Source organism: Notothenia rossii (assembly GCF_949606895.1).
Source record: "Notothenia rossii genome assembly, chromosome: 9".
Lineage (NCBI taxonomy): Eukaryota > Metazoa > Chordata > Actinopteri > Perciformes > Nototheniidae > Notothenia > Notothenia rossii.
This window is the reverse complement of record NC_136907.1, coordinates 11,966,245-11,987,024: the sequence shown is the minus strand read 5'-3', so window position 1 is coordinate 11,987,024 and position 20,780 is coordinate 11,966,245. Positions and strand designations below refer to the sequence as shown.

The 20,780-nt window shown below is 41.7% G+C and overlaps 1 protein-coding gene across 13 annotated transcripts in view; it reads left to right on the top strand.

Moving 5' to 3' along the window:
* The window catches only part of fryb (furry homolog b), a gene marked incomplete at its 3' end in the record, with an annotated part of 62,900 nt that overhangs the window by 25,278 nt on the left and 16,842 nt on the right, over positions 1–20,780 (top strand). For 9 of the 13 annotated variants that reach the window (XM_079648741.1, XM_079648729.1, XM_079648731.1 and 6 more), the window contains exons 11-39: positions 1,143–1,244; positions 2,701–2,804; positions 3,533–3,641; positions 4,116–4,202; positions 5,592–5,763; positions 5,848–5,980; positions 6,227–6,334; positions 6,498–6,624; positions 6,753–6,869; positions 7,144–7,308; positions 8,063–8,146; positions 8,271–8,530; positions 8,673–8,862; positions 10,553–10,677; positions 11,472–11,529; positions 12,004–12,095; positions 12,268–12,440; positions 12,889–13,049; positions 13,153–13,263; positions 13,441–13,595; positions 13,746–13,845; positions 13,998–14,169; positions 14,886–15,142; positions 15,230–15,376; positions 15,626–15,794; positions 15,923–16,013; positions 16,176–16,249; positions 17,709–17,859; positions 20,345–20,448. In XM_079648741.1, coding sequence (XP_079504867.1) covers positions 1,143–1,244; positions 2,701–2,804; positions 3,533–3,641; positions 4,116–4,202; positions 5,592–5,763; positions 5,848–5,980; positions 6,227–6,334; positions 6,498–6,624; positions 6,753–6,869; positions 7,144–7,308; positions 8,063–8,146; positions 8,271–8,530; positions 8,673–8,862; positions 10,553–10,677; positions 11,472–11,529; positions 12,004–12,095; positions 12,268–12,440; positions 12,889–13,049; positions 13,153–13,263; positions 13,441–13,595; positions 13,746–13,845; positions 13,998–14,169; positions 14,886–15,142; positions 15,230–15,376; positions 15,626–15,794; positions 15,923–16,013; positions 16,176–16,249; positions 17,709–17,859; positions 20,345–20,448 — 3,898 coding nt within the window. The remainder of the gene's footprint in view (positions 1–1,142; positions 1,245–2,700; positions 2,805–3,532; positions 3,642–4,115; positions 4,203–5,591; positions 5,764–5,847; positions 5,981–6,226; positions 6,335–6,497; positions 6,625–6,752; positions 6,870–7,143; positions 7,309–8,062; positions 8,147–8,270; positions 8,531–8,672; positions 8,863–10,552; positions 10,678–11,471; positions 11,530–12,003; positions 12,096–12,267; positions 12,441–12,888; positions 13,050–13,152; positions 13,264–13,440; positions 13,596–13,745; positions 13,846–13,997; positions 14,170–14,885; positions 15,143–15,229; positions 15,377–15,625; positions 15,795–15,922; positions 16,014–16,175; positions 16,250–17,708; positions 17,860–20,344; positions 20,449–20,780) is intronic. The other 4 variants (XM_079648734.1, XM_079648736.1, XM_079648740.1 and 1 more) reach the window with 1 other exon arrangement.

Below are 20,780 nucleotides of genomic sequence, written 5' to 3'. Positions count from 1 at the left end.
CAAGGCAATGCTTGCTAAGGCAATATTTTGCTTAGTATTTCTCTTTAACGTTGCCCAGCCTTTGGATTGATTTCACAATCCGCAGCAGACTAATTGGATAACAATACACGGCACCTCGCTGCTGTGTTTTATTTTTGCGGGTGGCTGAGATGCTATTTGTGATGTGCCACAGACTCCTGTCCTCAGGGCTGCATACATGTCACTCAGCCAGTCCGCACGTTTCCTTCGTTAGATTCTCAGAATACTGCAGAGCAAAAATCCAATGCTCGACACACACCCCTCTGTAAACACACTGGAATATATGACCAGCGCATTAGCATGCATGCGTACAAACAAACAATAGCCTCCCATGTCAGAGCAGAATGGGCAGCCATGACAGGAATGACAATGACGTGGGGAATTACAGTAATTGTTTTTCCTTTTGAGTACCTGAGAGGGGATACACTGAAATGGGAGGGAGACCGATAACAAATACCAACTTTGATAAGGAGTGACAGTTACATGATATACTCCTCAAACCCACCATTTCCATAAGCATTCATGACAAGGGGTTTAAGAATGCAAGCACTTCAGACTAACATGAATTTAGCAGATGATTGAACAGACCAGACGCATAGTTCACATTCCTGTGTGTGAACTTTGTTTTCTAGGTTTGCTAGGAACTTTGTTTAAACTGTTGTTATCTACATTTTGCCCACATATGTGAGGACAAAATGTGATCACAATACATAATCCACAAATGAATTAAGGGTCAGACTGTTTTGTTTTGTTCAATAAACTTAATTTGAAAAGTAAAATATATTGAGGATAAAGGATAACTGGCCAATACAGGATTCATGGGGCCTGAAACCAATGCAACCTGATTGTGAAAAATTATCTCGAATAATGTACGGAACCATTTATAATCGTTAAAGAAAAGCCAAACATTTTGATATCAGCTTGAAAGGATTGATTCTGAGCCTTTTTTTAAGTGACTTTATTCAGATTTGAAACCTATAAACGTATATGCTGAATTCCTGTTGAAAACTGGTTTGGGAATACGCCCTAATGTTTTATTTTCTATTTACATTAAATGAATGAACTTTGAATTGGAAGTGCCTGATGCAAATGTCTGCCATCTGTCTTCTCCCCTCTCACACCAGGCTCTGTATCCTCTGGTGACTTGCCTGCTGTGCGTCAGTCAGAAGCAGTTCTTCCTCAGCCGCTGGCACATTTTCCTCAACAACTGCCTCTCAAACCTCAAGGTCAGCCTTTTCCCTCTGCACCATGCAAATGCCAGAATTACCATAGTGAGGTTATTTGTAAAGATCACCAGCAGTGTTATACTCGCACACGAAAACAACGCAGGCTGTGCAATAGATTCCTGTCAATGGGGAGCGATTTTGACAAGCGTTCAACACTGAACTTCACACTGCTGCACGAGCACGACCCAATGCTCTGGCTTTGAGGGGAACACTACATTACATTAATAACACAGTGATTGACGTAGGCTCATTAATAAGACTTCTCTTTGAACTTTGGTTTATGATCACACTCTAAATCAGGGGTCGGCAACCCCTGTTGGCACGCGGCACCGTAACCAGTGGCACACTAGGAATAAGTGGAATAAGTGTGCAAAAATATTTAAATTGTATTTTCGGATCCTGATCGAGACCGCCGCAAGAGCGCGTCTCCCGGTTACCTGCAGAAGGAATCCATGCACGCAACGCAGCCCCGCTCTCTTTATCTCCAAGCGACTTTCTGCCGCTTTCCTCCGTGGTCTAGAGCTGATCGTTTCACCACGGAGGAAAGCACTTCACTAATTGCAGTACCCATAAGGAGCTGTACAAATGACGCAGTTTTTGCGTGGCTGTGTATTTAGTTGAAAGCCCAGTGGCGATCTGCTCATCTCTCATCGAAATAATATGCTACAAAGGGGCGGACTGGCCATCTGTGTGTTGAACTTTCCTGTCGGCTCCCAGACCGTAGTCGAGGAGGGCAGAAGCAACAAGCTTCAGGTTCAATAACCCACTTTAGTTTAAATGACTGGAGAGAGGCGAGCTCTTCTTGGGAGGCCGTTGCATTTATTGAGCTGTTCTTCTGTTTCACAAAATACATCACAGACCTCTGTTTTTCTGCTGCTTCATTTCACTTCCAGAAACATACACGTTCCCTCACTGTTGCTCTATCATCCACACACACACATGCACAAGCCACACCCCCCTCTCTCTCTCTTAAAGGGACAGCGATCTCATCTCACTCTGCATGACCCTAATACAGGTGTGCTCTGGAGAATCACAGAACGGACGATCGTCCATATTATTATGCCGTTTAAACCAATTATTTAAATGTGTTTGTTAAATTCGGCATCATGTAAGTTGCAATGACAGGTCCACACACTGCTTCCAGCGAGGCTCCCCCGCCCTCCTGCTGATAGTTCTCGATCGTTGGCACCCTGATAACAATTTTTTTTTAAAATGGCACTTCATATCAGAAAGGTTGCCGACCCCTGCTCTAAATGCTGGGAAAGCCATGTATGTTATGCATACAGTAAAGCACAGTGTGTGTCTGTAAGGTACAATATGTGAGGAATGCCTCTTGTGGTTTGTCTTTTATGGCTGAGATGAATCGGTGTGAAACCTTTTTGTATGATGGAGGTATGTGAAATACTGCACCTGGTGAAACACAATCAATCTTTGGTCTGCTTGTGCCCGAATGCAGAATAAAGATCCCAAGATGGCACGTGTGGCTCTAGAATCCCTCTACCGCCTGCTGTGGGTCTACATGATCCGAATAAAATGTGAGAGCAACACTGGAACACAAAGGTAACAGCCACATGTCATTAACAAGATGTTAAATGCAACCTTCAATTCAAAGTTTTAAGCATCAATATGTGCTATTTACCTATAGTGTGATACCTTGTTTTGAATACTGTGAACAAATGAGACCACAAGAACACTTACATTTGTGATTTGATGTTTTTTTTTTTTTTTTTTTTTTTTTATACAAGTATTTTAATTTCATTATAGTTTACAGTAATCGATGCCATTTCATTTATATTGTAATATCACAGTACATTCACTACACTCCCCCCTTCCTCCCTCCCTCCACCCGCACATGCCCACACGGGCGAAACCAAAACAAAATGCTTATCAATATCACTTAAACAACAGAGCCATGAAAATAAGCATAAAACGGGAAAGGGAAAAACAGAACAAACAAAAAAAGAGAATAAAAACCACTACTGTAATACTGTGAACAAATGAGACTACAAGAACACTTACATTTGTCATTTGATGTTTTTAAAGAGATTTATTTTCCACAACTTATCCTAAATTCAAACCCTTAAATGCAGAGAGTTGTTTTAGTGATGCTTGGTTAGTTTGGTGAGTTTCTTGAAATTGACATGAACATGATTTACTACAAAAGATGTAATGACTCTGCTCATACTACACACACATTACACACTACTTTCATACTGCTACATTCTACTTATATTACAACCACAATCATCTCTCTTCTCACTTGTGTTTGTCTCCCCCTCCTCCCACAGTCGTCTGACCTCCATCACCTCCACTCTGTTCCCCAAAGGGAGCCGGAGCGTGGTGCCCCGAGACATGCCCCTTAATATTTTTGTCAAGATCATCCAGTTTATTGCACAGGTTTGTATCACACTTCCTCGCACTCTCATCCACAAACTCACATGATGCTTAGATGTAGCTTTTTTACTCTTTTCTTTGGGTCAAAGCACATGGGAAGTAAAGTGTGTTGTTGTGTCTAACGTGGAGCCAGCTATGTGCCAACTTCCAAGATTTACTCTGCTTCTTTTTACTAAGAAACACAAACACCGGTTAATAAAAGAAAACATGTTGACAGAGTTGCAGAAACTGGTCAAAAGCTAAAAAAAAATTTTAATGTCACTACCTGTTCCCACGGTTACTTAGAAAACAGCATGTATGACATTTGCTGTAAAAAATGTTAACCTTATTTTTATGTTGTTTACGATTGTTACTTCTCTAAGAAATCAGTTATTCAATCAAAAGGTCCTATTGGCGACACACAGTGCATGTACTAGCTGCCTCATACCACACTAACTCTGACATCCTGTAACACCAGTTTGTTTGTCCTCTTTTCAGGAGAAGCTGGATTTCGCCATGAAGGAGATCATATTTGACCTGCTGAGTGTTGGGAAACCAGCCAAAGCCTTCAGTCTCAACCCAGAGGTAAAGAGACATTTAATCATGTGCAAACACTCGCACACAGATCAACAGTGTATCACCCCGTCCATGCTACACAACGAGCATTCCTATTCTTCTTCCATAGTCCTCAGTCAGCCGGGAGGGTAGAGAACTGAATGCCCTTTGTTGGAGCTTTGAATAAGATGTTTATAAGCTGTAGCAAAGAGATGCTATAAGGGACGATCATAATGCAATGTGATGACAGGATTCTGGTTATATATGAACAGAATTTAAAGCATTGTTGTTTAAAGAGCAAATCCAATGATTCCCAGCCGCGAATGCAACAGTGGTATTGCTTCACCTCGTGTGTCTGTGTAACATCTTGGATAAAGTCTTTAGTGGTTCGGAGGGAGCTGTTTGAAGTTTGGTCATCTGTTGCAAGTATTGTCTCATCTCTGCTTGAGGCTAGCGGATTGAAGCCACATTTGCCCTTACTAGCATACTAGGCAACACATCTGATTCTCCTACCAAACTGTCTGCGGTCAGTGGTGGGAAATGTAGTGCCACATTTATTTATTTTCATGGAAGAAATATGTATGAAATAAAAGTAGATAATATCTCTGCTGCGTTCATTTTGATACGAGAGCTCTTTAAGCCACAGTGAAGACGTAAAAGGACTCACCAATGTGTTGTTATTATTATGCTTGGATAATAAAGACATTTTCAGCAAAACATCAGGATTTTGAGATGAACATAACCATTCACCAAGTGCTGTAGAAAATAACATACACTTTAAGATCCCTTCTAAGTACAAAAATAAACCCTTTATTTAGACCAGAGGTGTCGAACTCAATTTCGTCGGGGGCCACATTATCATTAAGGTTGCACTCAAAGGGGCCAGTTGTAACTTTATGTATATATATTTATACATATATACAATTATTTATTATATTACATTGTAGCCTATGCATTGGATTATTATCGGATTGGTTAATAACTTTATAATTAACTACTTCTGAAAGCAGAAGTCTAGGGCAATTCATTACAAATAATTGCAAATCTCTTCAGTGTGCATATCACAAAATGAGAAGCATTGTGGGACATGTAGTTTATGGACAACGTGCTTCTGTAAAGCGGCATGAAACCGTATAATACACTTATTTTATTCTTTGCAAGCTCTTGCGGGCCACATAAAATGAAGTCGTGGGCCGGATTTGGCCCCCGGGCCTTGGGTTTGACACCCCTGATTTAAAGGCCCTGAATTATTAATGTTATTAAACCATTTTTAAAACAACACGGCAGCCAAACATTCATACACAAGTTTGCATGTCAAAGTGCAAGGGCTGTTTGGTGCCTTTATTCAAACGTCTACAAATGTGACATTGCTCTGGATAAAAAGACTCTCTGTGACTCTCTGCTTTCTCTCTACTCCAGCGGATGAACATAGGTCTCCGGGCGTTCCTGGTGATCGCAGATGCTCTGCAACAGAAGGACGGAGAGCCTCCCATGCCCAACACAGGGGCCACTCTGCCCTCTGGAAACTCTCTGAAGAAGAAGAAAACTTATCTCAGCAAGACACTAACTGAAGAGGAAGCCAAACTAATAGGTATGTGTGTGTCTGTAGGCCTTCAAGAGGAATGAATGAAGTCTCTAACTCCACACACTGACTGACACTTCCTGTTCTCTACAGGCATGTCATTGTACTACTCCCAGGTGCGAAAGTCTCTGGACAACATCCTGAGACACTTAGACAAAGAGGTGGGTCGATGTATGATGCTCACCAGCGTCCAGATGCTCAACAAAGAACCAGAAGACATGATCACGTATGTCCCTTCAAAGTGCCGCTCTGAGGTGTTATTATTCTGCCTGGTATCATAACTAAAGTTGAACATTGTTTAAAGAAAATAAATACAGCTATCTCTGTGACTGAGTTTGTGGCCCAAGTCCTGACGATAATGATGTGTGATACGTATTCACTGCATGTTTATGATAGATGCATTGTTATCTTTTGCACATGATAGCTGTGTTTCGGGTTAGTGTGCTTAATGTTCCCCTCCCTTCTTTGACAGTGGTGAAAGGAAGCCTAAGATCGACCTGTTCAGAACATGTGTGGCTGCCATTCCTCGTATCCTTCCCGATGCCATGTCCAAACCGGAGCTCATCGACCTGCTCTCACGGTCAGTTAGCAACACGACAACTTTGCCTGATGCTATACAAAACACATCTTTCTTTATGTTGACTTGTCACTGATGATAATTGTCTGCAATGTTTACCTTCCATGAGGTTGTAAAACAAGATCTTGTTGATTGAACTCTGATCATGATGTCATCCCTCCCGCAGACTTACTGTGCACATGGACGATGAGCTTCGTCTTATTTCCCAGAACTCCCTGCAGAGCCTGTTGCTCGATTTCTCCGACTGGAGGGAGGACGTCCTGTTTGGTTACACACATTTCCTGTTGCGCGAGGTATGAATGAACTCGACAGAAACAGGCTGCTTCCTCGACAGTAAAACATTATATGTTGCATTGGTCACACTTCCTTTCCGGTGTGTGCAGGCTTGGTTTATTGATACACTATTTATGTTTTGTTTTAGGTTCAAGACACCCATCAGGGTCTGCAGGACTCATCAGTGAAGCTCCTTCTCCAGCTGCTCACACAGTGGAGGTTAGCGCTGCAGCTCCAGGGGAAGACGCGAGGAGGAGTGAGTGAGGTTTGGAGTTTAAAATGATATCTTCTTAAAAACAAAACTGTTTTTAAAGACACATTTGGTCATTGGTTCACTCTAGGATTTCTCAGAGATTACTGGATGTTTTTTCACTCGTAAAAAGACACTATTGAGCTAAAGATGGCTTTGGATTTCTTCATTTTTACCATAGAAAAGTGTCAACTATCATAACAACAGGTTTAGCTACTGGTTAAAAAGCCAATTTACAGTAATATATGTTACTGACTTCTCCCCCCTCTTTGTCTTCCCTCTCCTTTAGTCCAGCCCCAGACCGCCGGAGCGAAGCCCCCACTGCTCAGTGCTGCATGCGGTGGAGGGCCTGGCTCTGCTGCTCCTCTGCTCCTGTCAGATCAGCACCAGGAAGCTGGCTGTCGGCGTGTTAAGAGAAATACGCTGCCTCTTCACTGCTCTGGGACATGCTGAGGTACAGTTTGGGAAACTCACTTCTTCCCCAAAAACATGTTATGCTGCTACTGTCAAATTTCTAGCCAGAGAGGACATGAAAATATTAGAATGGATAGTAGATAGACGGGGTGTCCGCGGGGTCTTAAAAAGTATTAAAAGTTGATAAATCAATTTAGCGAAAATTAAGGCTATTAAAGAAATTAAACTGCATTTTGCAAGGTATTAAATGTTGTAGCTTGTTTTCAATAAGTATATAAATGGTCCAAAGAGGTTGTATTCTACACTCTGCCTGAATGTAATCATTGCGTAGGTGTGTAGTGTGATTCTGTGTAGTTTATTTATGGCATCCCGTTGGATTTGACGTCATCTGAACAGGACATCGCACGCTCACTGCTTGATAGCACGAGAAGGTCCATTTACGCCGGTTGCTAAGCAACATCGTTATGGGGAAATGCAAGTTTGCGTCCAAATGGTTGGAAGATAAGGAGGAAGGACAATCAATACTGTATATAGTCAATGTGAGGTAAAGTGTGGCGCCAATGTAACCGGTTAGAACTGGAAGTGGCGATGAGGTCTTCAAATGTATGGAAAGGGTCTTAAAAAAGGTCTTAAAAGGTCTTACATCTGACTTCAGGATTCCTGCATATACCCTGATAGAGATCCACCTGACTCTAGCTGCGATTAAATATGCAGCGCATGCAGGCTGTGAATTGTCTCACATTGTATGACGCTGTTATAAAAATAGCTGATTCTATAAATGTCTCTCTCTCCAGGACGATGACAAACCCATGATAGAGGTCATGGACCAGCTGAGCCCGGCTGTAATGGACAGCTTTGTTCATGCTGTGTCTGACTCCGTAAGTGTGTTTATATGAAGTGTGTATCAGTACAATCTGATTAATTATTCAAATCATAATCCTTCAAACCCCTTAACCCCACTGCTGTGTATAATTCTTAAATTCTTCCCCTCCTCTCCATTAGTCCACCTTGCCTCTCAACCACCATGTTGACCTGCAGTGGCTGGTGGAGTGGACGGCTCGGCTGGTGAGCAGCTCCTACGACGTGAAGAGTCCGAGTCACGTCTGGATCTTTGCTCAGTGTCTCAAGGACCCCTGGGTGCTCTGTCTGCACATCTTCTTGCGGCAGGAGCACCTTCCCAAACACTGCCCCACCGCCCTGGGGTACGCCTGGCCCTACGCCTTCACACGGCTACAGCTGCTGCAGCCTCTGGTCGACCCCAAGTACGAGGACACAAATTAATTATATTCTACATTCTTACATTTCATTATAGAATGATATTGTGTCTCGCAAAACAATTGGTGTATGTCTTTGAACGGTTAAAGTATCTGATCACCTCCCTTTTCTTCTTTTGTCTTCCTGCAGCAGTCCAGTGAATGCGAAGAAGACGAGCACGGCAGGATCCAGTGACAACTACATCTCTCTGTGGCGGAACTACCTGATCATGTGTCTCGGCGTGGCTAAGCCGAGCATCATGTCCCCTGGTCACCTCAGAGCCTCCACACCAGAGATCACAGCCACCACGCCCGACGGCAGCGTCACCTATGACAACAAGGTGCCTGTTTGTGCCACACAGTTTCCTTTTAATACACTGTACATTACTTTTCTTTTCTTTTTTTTTTAACTGAATTTTTATGTTCAGGTTTTACAGGGGAAAAAAACACAGACAGTATTGTAGCAAGTACATCAGATAAAAGTATACTTCGGAACAATGGTAGATTTTGCATACAATTCCTCAAAGTAACATACATATCCCAACCCTCTAGTTAAGTTAGAGGGAACAGATAACAAAATACATACAACAAAGACAGTTCAAAACAAAACTGAAAGAATACAAAATAAATAAATAAGAAACACGGCTATAACTAAGGGGTCACGAGGAGGCCATCACGAAGTACAATTGTAACAATCATTGTTTACTTAAACAAAAAAACACCAAGTGCAAGACAGGTTATCCTCTCTTTGTGTTAGGTATGTGTCCCATTTTTCCCAGAGGGCTTCACCTTTGTCTCTTTCTAGTCTTAGGCTGAAAGTCATGTGTTCCATACTGCGAATGTTTATAATTATGGCTACCCATTGAGCGATGGTGGGAGGTTCCTGACAGAGCCATCGCCTTGTTATGGCCTTTTTACTTGCTGCCATGAAGATTTTTAAAAATTATTGGTCAATATTATTTTTCATTATTGATTATTCCACTGATCATTTTTCCATAGATTTATTACGTTTTAGGCTCTGAAATGTTCAGGATCACCAAAATCACCAAATCATAAACCCTAAAAATGTAATTTAGAATAAATTAAAACATAAGTGTTAACACAAAATCTTTACATTGGAGGTATTGTAACTAGAAAATGATGCGTTTTTGCTTAAAAAGATGAATGATCAAAGTACCTGAAATGAAAGTTTATTAAACCTAATTCAAATTAAACTTGTCGTTGAATTAGCTCTAAGGGACACAATTGAATATATTGTTTTTCTGAACTGATACCCTGATGAATGTGGTTTTAATCAGAATCAGAATCAGAATACCTTTATTAATCCCACAGAGGGGAAATTTGCAGCGTTACAGCAGGAAAGAGCCACAGACAGCTTAGTGTTGCATTAAGATTATTCATTTAAAGGTACTTAAAGGTTACCTATCATGCAAAATGCACTTGTGTACGTCTTTTATACATGAATATGTGTCCCCGGTGTTCCAGAGAACCCACCAAGTGTCAGAAAACACAACCCTCTCTATTTTCCTCCATACCCAAATCTCTTAAAAAGGGGCTGCAACGGATCTGATACAGATTGATCCAGATTTGAACACTTCTATGACGTCACAGAAGTGGCGCTACGGCTATTGGGCCAACTCCACCAATCAGGAGGAGACAGCCACGGACATTGCCGTTCGAAAGCGCTGGAGACGCTGTAGTACATATGCCAGGCCTGTAGGTGGTGCTGTTCTCACAGAATCAGCCCATGGAAAGACAGTGTTGAATTGAGCGAAATGAGAAATGGCTAAAATGCATGATCTGTTTGGTATTTTGAAAAATAAAAAGTATAAGTATGCCTTATATAGGTATGGTCCTACACTATATTATTCAAATATAGCATGATAGATCCACTTTAAGTACCAGAAAATGCTAAAATGGTTGAAAACACTGGTCTCATAATGACGGGGATTTAAAGTTAAATGTATAATGTTTGCAGTGAATTGGTAATGTTGCCTGACCAATGTTTGTGTTGTTCTGTTCATCCCTCAGGTTATAGGCACTCCTTCGGTAGCCTGGCTTTTAAAACAGCTCGTCCCACTGATGAGAGCTGAGAGTTTGGAGATCACCGAGTCGCTGGTGCTGGGGTTCGGATGCACAAACGCTCTTGTCTTCAGGTACTGGAACAGGAACATGCAGAAATGTACATCCAGTATACACAGAATCAAGTGCTAGATGCTGTTTTATCAATTAAGATATCCAATAATGTGTGAATAACAAAATCAATACCCTGCTCAATGCTCGGATGACGGTTCAAAAATGTGAAAACATTGGTTTGTTATTGTTATGTTCCGGGGCCTGTTATTCTGTGGTGTAAGCTTCTGCAGAGAATAAACACACAAAGCCTAAACCGAGGAAACCCCATCCGACAGAGGCAGAATAGAAAATGGATGATGTGCTAGATTTGGTTCTTATCTCTTACATAAGAAAGCCTTTTCACACTGCCTTCTTCTGTTACTGAATCCCATCTGTTCTTACATTCTCTTCATAACTGAGATGAGCTAAATGCCTCTTTGACATTCAGATGAGAACAAAAAACCAGCTTCACTGATGTAGAAGAGTAATCTGTTGGAGGGACGGAAATGTATCACATGTTTTCAAACGACAGAGGTTCCATTGTGAAAGGCAGGTATTTCATTTTGAAGAGATCATCTATTTTTAACCTGAAATGTTTGCCATCAGGGCGCTCATTGATATTAAAGAGATTAAGGCCTCCCCAGACAAATGTGTCTTACATGAGTGTGTTTGAGGATTAGTGGTTTTAGGACAAGGGACATTTTGGGTTGCACAAGATGGTTATCTGGAACAAACCCGTAATCAGAGCGTCCTCCACGTACAGGGAGGGAGGATCTGATCCGTCTCACTTAGCACGAAGCAATCAATTGATTTTCCCCTTTTTTCCTGTCTTTAGGGAGCTAGTCGAAGAACTCCATCCACTGATGAAGGAAGCACTGGAACGTAGGCCTGAGGTAACACACACACACACACACACACACACACACACACACACACACACACACACACACACACACACACACACACACACACACACACACACACACACACACACACACACACACACACACACACACACACACACACACACACACACACACACACACACACACACACACACACACACACACACACACACTGCACTGAATCAGGATCGGATTAACTTTATTGATCCCAGATAGATCATTATGAAAAAATATAATGTGAATCCAGAGTTAGTAGAAGTATATCTGTCATGTGTTAATGTACGCTCTCAGCCTTTAGAGAAGTTTCCATTGGTCAATAATTATGTATTTATGAAAATGGACTGCTACAGTAAAGTTATGTCATTCTCCCTTTCAAAACCAATCATCCCAGTATAAACAGAACAACAGGCAGTATATTAAGACACTTTTAGTAGTTAATGGAAAACCTGCCTGTGCTTTCAGAACAAGAAGCGCAGAGAGAGGAGGGATCTTCTCCGGCTGCAGCTGCTGAGGATCTTTGAGCTGCTGGCTAACGCAGGAGTTATCAGTGACAGGTAGCACACACATTAAATCTACTGAGTGCATTTGAGCTTTGTTTTGGTGTTTCTTTGTGCACTTTGGTGTACACATTCAAATGTTTTTGAACAATCATACGCTTACTTTCTTTCTTCTGTAATTTCAAGCCTGCTGATGCACATGTACAATAATATTTCCTCCTCCTCACAGCACCAATGGAGCACTGGAGCGTGACTCCCTGGCCCTGGGTGCCCTGTTCCTAGAGTATGTGGATCTGACCCGCATGCTCCTGGAGGCTGAGAATGAGAAGGAGCTGGATGTGCTTAAAGACATCAGGGCCCATTTCAGCGGGATGGTGGCTAATCTCATCCAGTGTGTTCCTGGTAATTCCTTTTATTTACGTCTTTATGACATATATCCTAATACAGGGGTTCCCAAGCTTTTCAGCCCGCGACTCCCAAAGTGAATTAATTTGTTTGTAAAGTTTTAAGAAACAGAGCCTCATTGTGGGGAAATTATACAGCTGGCTAGTCCGCCCCTGAACATTTCTATGCAAACGTTATTATTAATAATAATCTTTAAAAAAATAAAAAAATAAAATTAATCAATTTTTTTTTAATATTTTTTTTTAATTTTTTATAATTTTTATTTTGTAATCATCTCGGGGGTCGCGACACCCACTTCTGGAACCCCTGTCCTAATACATTGGTCTTTCATTAGAAATAGATGTTAGCCGTAGCTTTTGCAGTGTTCTCATGCCAGTCAGACTTACGTGCACATTCTCTGTCTCCCATATTAACCCTCCGCGTCTCTTTCTCTCGCCCTCCACAGTCCACCACAGGCGCTTTCTCTTCCCTCAGCAGTCTCTGAGACATCATCTCTTCATCCTCTTCAGCCAATGGGCCGGACCCTTCAGTGTCATGTTTACTCCCCTCGACCGTTACAGTGACCGCAACCATCAGATCACTCGCTACCAGTACTGTGCTCTCAAAGTAAGCCATACCAACACTCAGAAAACAGAAGGGGTTATTCTGTGTTTTGCATTTTTGTTTACAGAAGCCTCATTGTTAACTCATCTAAACCTTTGTCTTTTAGGCCATGTCAGCAGTTCTGTGTTGCGGTCCAGTGTTTGACAATGTGGGTCTTTCCACTGACGGCTATCTTTACAAATGGCTCGACAACATCTTGGCTTGTCATGATATACGGGTAGGTCCACCCTGGGATCAGTTGCGTGTTATTTGTTGCACAGGAACTATGTGTTGCAGTTTTTTCACTACACCTTAAGAAATTTGAATAATTTTAACATATTGATACAGAAGTTTCAGCCCTCTGGTTTACCCCAACTTGTGATATCCTATACATAATAACATCTGTTTGTCCTAGGTGCACCGGCTGGGCTGTGAGGTGGTCATCCTGCTCTTAGAACTGAACCCAGACCAAATCAACCTGTTCAACTGGGCCGTGGACCGCTGCTTCACAGGATCTTACCAGCTGGCGTCTGGCTGCTTCAAGGCCATCGCCACCGTCTGTGGGAACAGGTGGGGAACTACTGCTGAGTGTTACAGTTGTTAAAAATAGCTCAAATATGTGCAACATGGCATTATGGGCATTGAACTCTTATAACTACAATTGAAATGTCGTTTTCCTACACTGCCCTAACAAATGACTATTCTTCCTTACTTTGCCAGGAATTACCCATGTGACCTTGTGACCCTTCTTAATCTGGTGTTGTTCAAAGCTTCAGACACCAGCAGGGAAATATATGAGATCTCCATGCAGCTGATGCAGGTAACATACATTTTACATAAAGGGCTCGTTATCACAGTTCCCTTGTTAAATATTTATGAATTGCATGCAAAGAGGTGAATACAAGAGCGCAAACATGAAGCCAAAACCTGATGATGCGTATTGAATTTAAAAGATCATTCATATGTCTGCAGGTGCTGGAGTCTAAGCTGTGTGCGTACTCTAAGCGGATGGTGGAGCAGAAGCCGGGTAATATTCTGTATGGAACGCACGGCCCCCTGCCTCCTCTGTACAGCGTCAACCTGTCTCAACTCTCCATCCAGCTGGCCAGCATGTACCCAGAGCTCACACTGCCGCTTTTCTCAGGTAACTTTTTCACCGTGAATGTGTACACAAAACACTGGGTCATGACTAGAATCCTATCATGGGGAATCTCTTCTCGCACTTTATGTAGCTCTTGTATCTTCTCTTGCACTTTATATGTCGTTGCTGCTGTATTGTACTGCCATGTGGTAAATACTTGTGTATGCTTCTCTTGCTCTTTTTGCATATCATGTATTTTGTTTTTGCTATGTTTGTCAAATGTAATTTTCTTAAATGTTTTATGTGAGGGACTGCGGATGGAAATTAGCTTAAAGCTAAATCTGGCACTGTTTGCTCTGCATTGTCCCTGCTAAATAAACGATGAAATAAAAAAAATAAAAATGTTTACTTGGTGTAGAACAGTACATCTTAACTGAAGCTGTAAATCAAATCAAAACTCCACTACACTCTACTACTGTTATGTCCCTTTTAAACGATCACATTTCAACAGCAAACACTTCACATCAATCCAAATAAGGGAAAAAGAGGTGCTCCTGAAATGCAGTTTTTCCATCATCACACTCTGATCTAGTAGTGTATTAAATACTAAAGCAGGCAGAATAATCTCCAAAACAACACAATCTCTTTGAGCACATATATTAAAGATCCCAGTGTTCTTCCTGATACAGTTCTTAAAATGTAGTACTGAACACATTTAAAGAACACTCTTCTTTCTCATGGCACTTAAAACATAAATCCCTATTTTCTGGCCCCTGCAGAGGTGAGCCAGCGATTCTCAACAACCCACTCCAACGGCAGGCAGATCATGCTCTCCTACCTGCTGCCCTGGCTCAGTAACCTAGAGCTAGTGGACACGGGGCTCCTACCCCCGTCCTCAAGCCCCTGCACACCAGAGGAGGAACCCCACGGTCCGGGGCAGGGCATGGGTCTGGCCCCCAGTCTGAGGGGCAGCGGATGGGGCTCCCTGCAGGCCACCTCGCTAGTGCTCAATAACCTCATGTTCATGACTGCTAAGGTAGGGTTTCTTTTTATTGAAACTCCTCCCCCTTTTCCATTGAAATCTCCTGTTTTCAACTGTTTTTTTCTTCCCTCGCATTATCAGTATGGAGACGAGGTCCCTGGCCCAGAGATCGAGAGTGCCTGGAACGTTCTGGTGTCCAACGAGAGGTGGAGCAACAACCTGCGGATCGCCCTGCAGTTCCTGGTCAGCCTGTGTGGAGTCAGCAGTGATACCACGCTGTTGCCTTATGTAAGTACAGAAGCATCATTCATCCTCTTAGGTAAGCACTCTGCCTGTGCCAGTGTTTATTTAAAAAGAGATTTGTCTAATAAATCAAATAACTCTCACTCTAGAGTTGAAGGCTAAGCCTGTTTTCAAAGTGATTGATCTGTACAATCGTTTAAATGATAGGTACTGGGTTGTGTCAACATGTTAACCATCACCATATGCTGATAGTGGGGTAATCTAATTAACACAGTATATTTGTATTTGTTTTAGATAAAGAAGGTGGTGATCTACCTGTGTCGCAACAACACCATCCAGACGATGGAGGAGCTGCTGTTTGAGCTGCAGCAGACGGACCCCGTGAACCCTGTCGTCTTGCACTGCGACAACCCTCCCTTCTATCGCTTTGCTGCCAGCAACAAGGCCTCCACATCACAGACAGGTGAGAATCCCTGTCATATTTGACATTTTTATCTCAACATTGACTTTAAACTTGACTGCTTTTCATTTACAGATGATTTAATGTACTGTAAATCTAAAGGTTGTCTCTGAAAAATGTTTTATGTGTAGGCACCACGTCTAGCAGTAACACTGTGGTGGCGGGCCAGGAGAACCTGACTGACACAGAAGAGGTCAAGCTGGTCAGAGAGAGTGAAGAGCGGTCAGTATTAATACATTTTTGGACACTTGTGCAAGAAGATACAATATTTCAACATAATATGACTTAATCCGTTATAGTACTATAAGATTCAGTCACATAATAAGCACGAACACCGGTCAAACGACAACATTTTTAACTTTGAATGTGTTGTAATTGTCTCAGAATGGCCAGGGCTCACAACAGATTGGAGTCTCGCTACAGCAACAGCTCCGGAGGCTCCTACGAAGATGAGAAGGGTGAGTCGTCTTGGTTCGCATGAGACTGAATGTAATAAACACACACAACCCACAAGCACTCACATCTGCTTGTCATTTGGAAAGAGCTTCAAGACAAGGATTCTTCCTGTCAGTCAATGATCTCCACTTCAAACTATGACTTTAATGCTAATTGCCCTAAACCCCTCCAGACAGACATAAACGCACAAATCTACCGTTTTATGAAGACACTGTGCACCATAAACCATAATCTGAACAAGCATATATTTTTCGCCTAAAATAAGATGATATTGTTGGTTTTAATCTTTCCTATTATTTATTGACAAGAAAGCAAATAGGAATATTTCGCAAAATGTCAAAACTTAAGCCAAATATTATCATCATAGGATGAATATTCTTAAGTAAAACCACAATTACTTTATTAAATACTAGGGATGCTCCGATCGCCAATTTTGGGGCCGGGATCAGTGTCGGCCGATCCGATCGAGTTGGCGGGGCCTATGGGGATCTTCCATTTAAAGTGATGTTTAAAACTCAGTTAATGGGGCTCATTCACTGGCGCTTCCACAAACAACAACCAACATAATTATTAAATTCAAATTAAGTACATTATTCAAGTTTACATTAACTTTGGAGATTAACACGAGATTAACACGGGAGAAATGAGCGGAAGCGCTCTCTCTCCCTCTTCTCTCTCTCTCTCCCTCTTCTCTCTCTCTCTCCCTCTCCTGACATCCTGTCAGTATCGTCTCATGCAGCTCACTGATCCAGTAATGAGTGACCTGACAGTGAAGAATAAATATATTTATAAATAAATAAAATAGCTAAGTGTGTTAGGTCTAACTCTTGTGTGTTTTGCTTCTCTCACCGGTCCGTCACAGCGGGCGGAGCTATAGGATTTCTGCTTCACACACGTTGCATACCACCATTTTATTGTCTTTTTCTGACACCTTCAACAACTGCCAGACCGGTGAAGCCATTTTGGCGAGCTTGTTTTGCCGCGCACAGAGAAAAGTGTCATGTATTTTACGTCATGTGATCCCGATCGGCATTTATAGAGAGCACCAATCGATCGGCAGAGAGTGAATATCGGCCGATATCAATCCCTATTAAATACTAATATTTCAAAACTAAGTGTGTGTAAACTTAAAAATGTAAATAAATGTCAGTGTCTACAGCTGCAGTAATGCTGAAGAACCATTTTGTTGTTGAAATACGTGAACTGAGACTTAGCTTATGTTGGAACTTCCCACACTTTCATAAGGTGATCAGGGGGGTTTTCTAAGTGACTTGTAACATGAACTGTTTGTCACAGCTTTGTTATTCATGTGGGAGAACGCTTTTTGTGCTTGAGGGTCTGTGTTCAACGCCTCGTAAATAAATATCATTACAGTTCAAAGAGAGAGCCTCGTTTGTTTGAGATATTTGTTTCAAGTATATTTTTTACTAACACAATCTTGTAATTGTATTGTGTTTGTAGCGGACCCTCTCCCGCCATATGCCGGCTGGATCCTGGGTGTCCTGGAGACCAACCATCCTCAGCCGTTACCCATGCCTGTAAACGGAGGCTGCTGGGCCCCTCTGGTCGACTACCTCCCAGAAACCATCACACCTAGAGGACCACTGCATAGGTATACAAGCAAACATGCACAGACAAACAACTCTGAAACAACAACAAAAACACAGGCAGAAAACAGACTGAGGCAATAATGGACAGAGATGGCCAAAGTACACACTTCCTTTACTCAAGTAGAAGTACAGATACTCGTCTATAAAAATACTCTGGTAAAAGTAGAAGTACTGACTAAACTTCTTTACTCAAGTAAAAGTAAAGAAGTACTGGCTTCGAAATGTACTTAAGTCAAAAATACCCATAACTACCAACAGTTTTAAAGAGTAACTGACCTCCCTTTATATTAATAGAACAATAATGTCATTGTTAGCGAATGAATGTTTCGATGCTGAACAACGGCAACATGACAACGTTTTCATTGGTCCCTCTTCTTTAGAAAAGACCAGGAAGTGATGGGTACACGGATCGTGTTCAAATCAATAGGCACGCAATGACTCTAAATAATAATGATCATGCCACCAAACACAGATGAAAACTAAAGTAACGAACCTGTTTGGAAAATGTAAGAAGTAGAAAGTACACGTATTTGTGTTAAAAATGTAAGAAGTAAAAGTAAAAAGTCGTCAGAAAAATATACTTACTTAAAGGCGGGGTAGGTAAGAATGGAGAAACCAGCTCGAGTGCGCTAGAATTTGAAAGTACGCAGCCGAAACAAATCTGTCACTTCCTTACAGAGCCCCTCCTCCAACACACACGAATGCGCACATGACCAATGAGGGCACAAGATAAGTTTGTGCACGAGATGGAAGGCTGACAGGCAGGTAGGCCATCCAGTTATTTAAGCCGGTTCGGCTCAGATGATTGGTCGTGCTTTTTACAGTACCACGGCTTCCACAGATGACATTTTTGTATGTATTTATTGTCAAAGCATTTAAGATATTCATTGCTCTCGGGATGTTAAGAGCATTCCATGGAATATAACAAAAAGTGTTTCTGAAGTAAATTACATACTCCACCTTTAAGTGCTGTAACAAAGTATTTGCACTCCACTACTTCCCACCTCTGGTAATGGATTTAACAGTAAGGTATCAGCAGAGTCAGCAAAGCAAGGTCTTTTCTCACACTGAAAAGTTACACCTACTCCCAGATGGTCTGATAAACTCCACAGAATGAAACCCAACGTGCTTGCTCTGTCTCAGCTATGCAAAGAATGCATATTAGCAGGGATGAACTAATCTCACGTCTCCTTCGACACCTCAAAATTCATTAGTGAAGATGAGATGAATATACAGCAGAGCAAACGGTTATATGACAGATTGATGGAGATTCTTGGAAAGGCTTTGTAATTGTAATCGCCCTGCAGTACAAAGAGAGGTCTCACAATTACAACAGAAATATGTACACATAACCAGTTTCTAGTATACGATTTAGATGACGACGTGCACTTAGTGAAAGAATGTTTTTTCTCAGTGTCTCAGTTGTCTCGAGCGCATTCCTTAACTTGCTGATACAGATCCTCTTTATGACGTAGGTGCATGTAAAGAGATGTAACCAATGCAGAATAAAGGTTTTCTTTATTGAGTGTATGGATTTTAGCATTTTTCTATATATTGATTTGATTTAGACGCAAAACAATTAGTTAATAAATGTATAATTGACAGTTTTTGGTTTAAGTCATTTTAAAGAAAGATCACTGGTTTAGACTAATCAAGCGATTATTTATTTTTATTCTTAGACGTTGTTATATTTGTAAATTTCATTATTTTGGTTTATTTTGGTCGGAAAAAACAACTTGAAGGACACTACTTTTCTGGGAAATTGTAAAGACGATTTTCCGTTATATAGCTACCGTGAATCAGAGACCTACACGGGTCTGATTTTCAAGACCTGCGACGTGCAATACCGAAACCCGCCCCGCCGCAAACCGACCCGACCCGTCGGCACAAGATCCGCAAACCGACCCGAACCCGCATATCCTATATGAGTAGTGAAAACGTGCAATTATTATTCCCAGACGTTGGATTTCACTCTTGAGGAAGTGTTATTGAAAATGCTGTATTCTCCGCTAGAGAGCTTTACCTCAGCCATTTCCAATGTGGCGCGCTCAGCAGCATATTGATGCGCTGCAGAGGTATATATTATATACATTTATTATGCAACACCCGCGACCCGACCCGCATCATCTTTGTTTAACCCGGAACCGAATCCCCCGCGAATCACTTTTTTTGCAGGTCACCCGTCGGGTACCCGATGCAGGACTCTGCCGTGAATACATATGTATATAGAAATTCTTTATACCAGAATAAACCCATTGTGAAAAAAGTTGTTAGTTGCATCACTCATTTGATTGAAGGAGTTTTGAATCTGAAAAACAGAAATGTAGTCAGAGCTGAACTTTAGGGATGCTCTGTTACAGTACAGTCGGTTTGAACCAACGCCTGTAAGGTTGACCACATTCCTCAGTACACCACTATACAACCCATGCAAGCAGCAGTTATTGGTGATATTTTGTGCATTAACTATATTTCTGTGTGTGTTCTCAGGTGTAACATTGCAGTGATCTTCATGACTGAAATGGTGGTGGACCACAGCGTGAGAGAAGACTGGGCTTTACATCTGCCCCTCCTGCTGCATGCCCTCTTCTTGGGTAGGCATACACTCAACATACATTACTCGACTAATTACTTTATACAAGTTGGGCCTTGAGCTAATTCATCTTGGGGAGGAATGAATGGTAGAGGAATGAAAAGGCCGGTTATCAGGCCAACATCATGAACTCAGATCAATTCTCCAGCCGGTTTTGCTCTTATCTCCCAGCGAGGGAACATGATGTGGACTGAAAGGAACTTGAACAAAATGATAAGAATCGAAAACTACGATTTACTGTCCTGACTAAAAGGATGTTTACACAACAACACATACACACAAACATATCATGTAGGTGTATTGGTACTTCTCTGACGTCAAATAAGCTTTTGG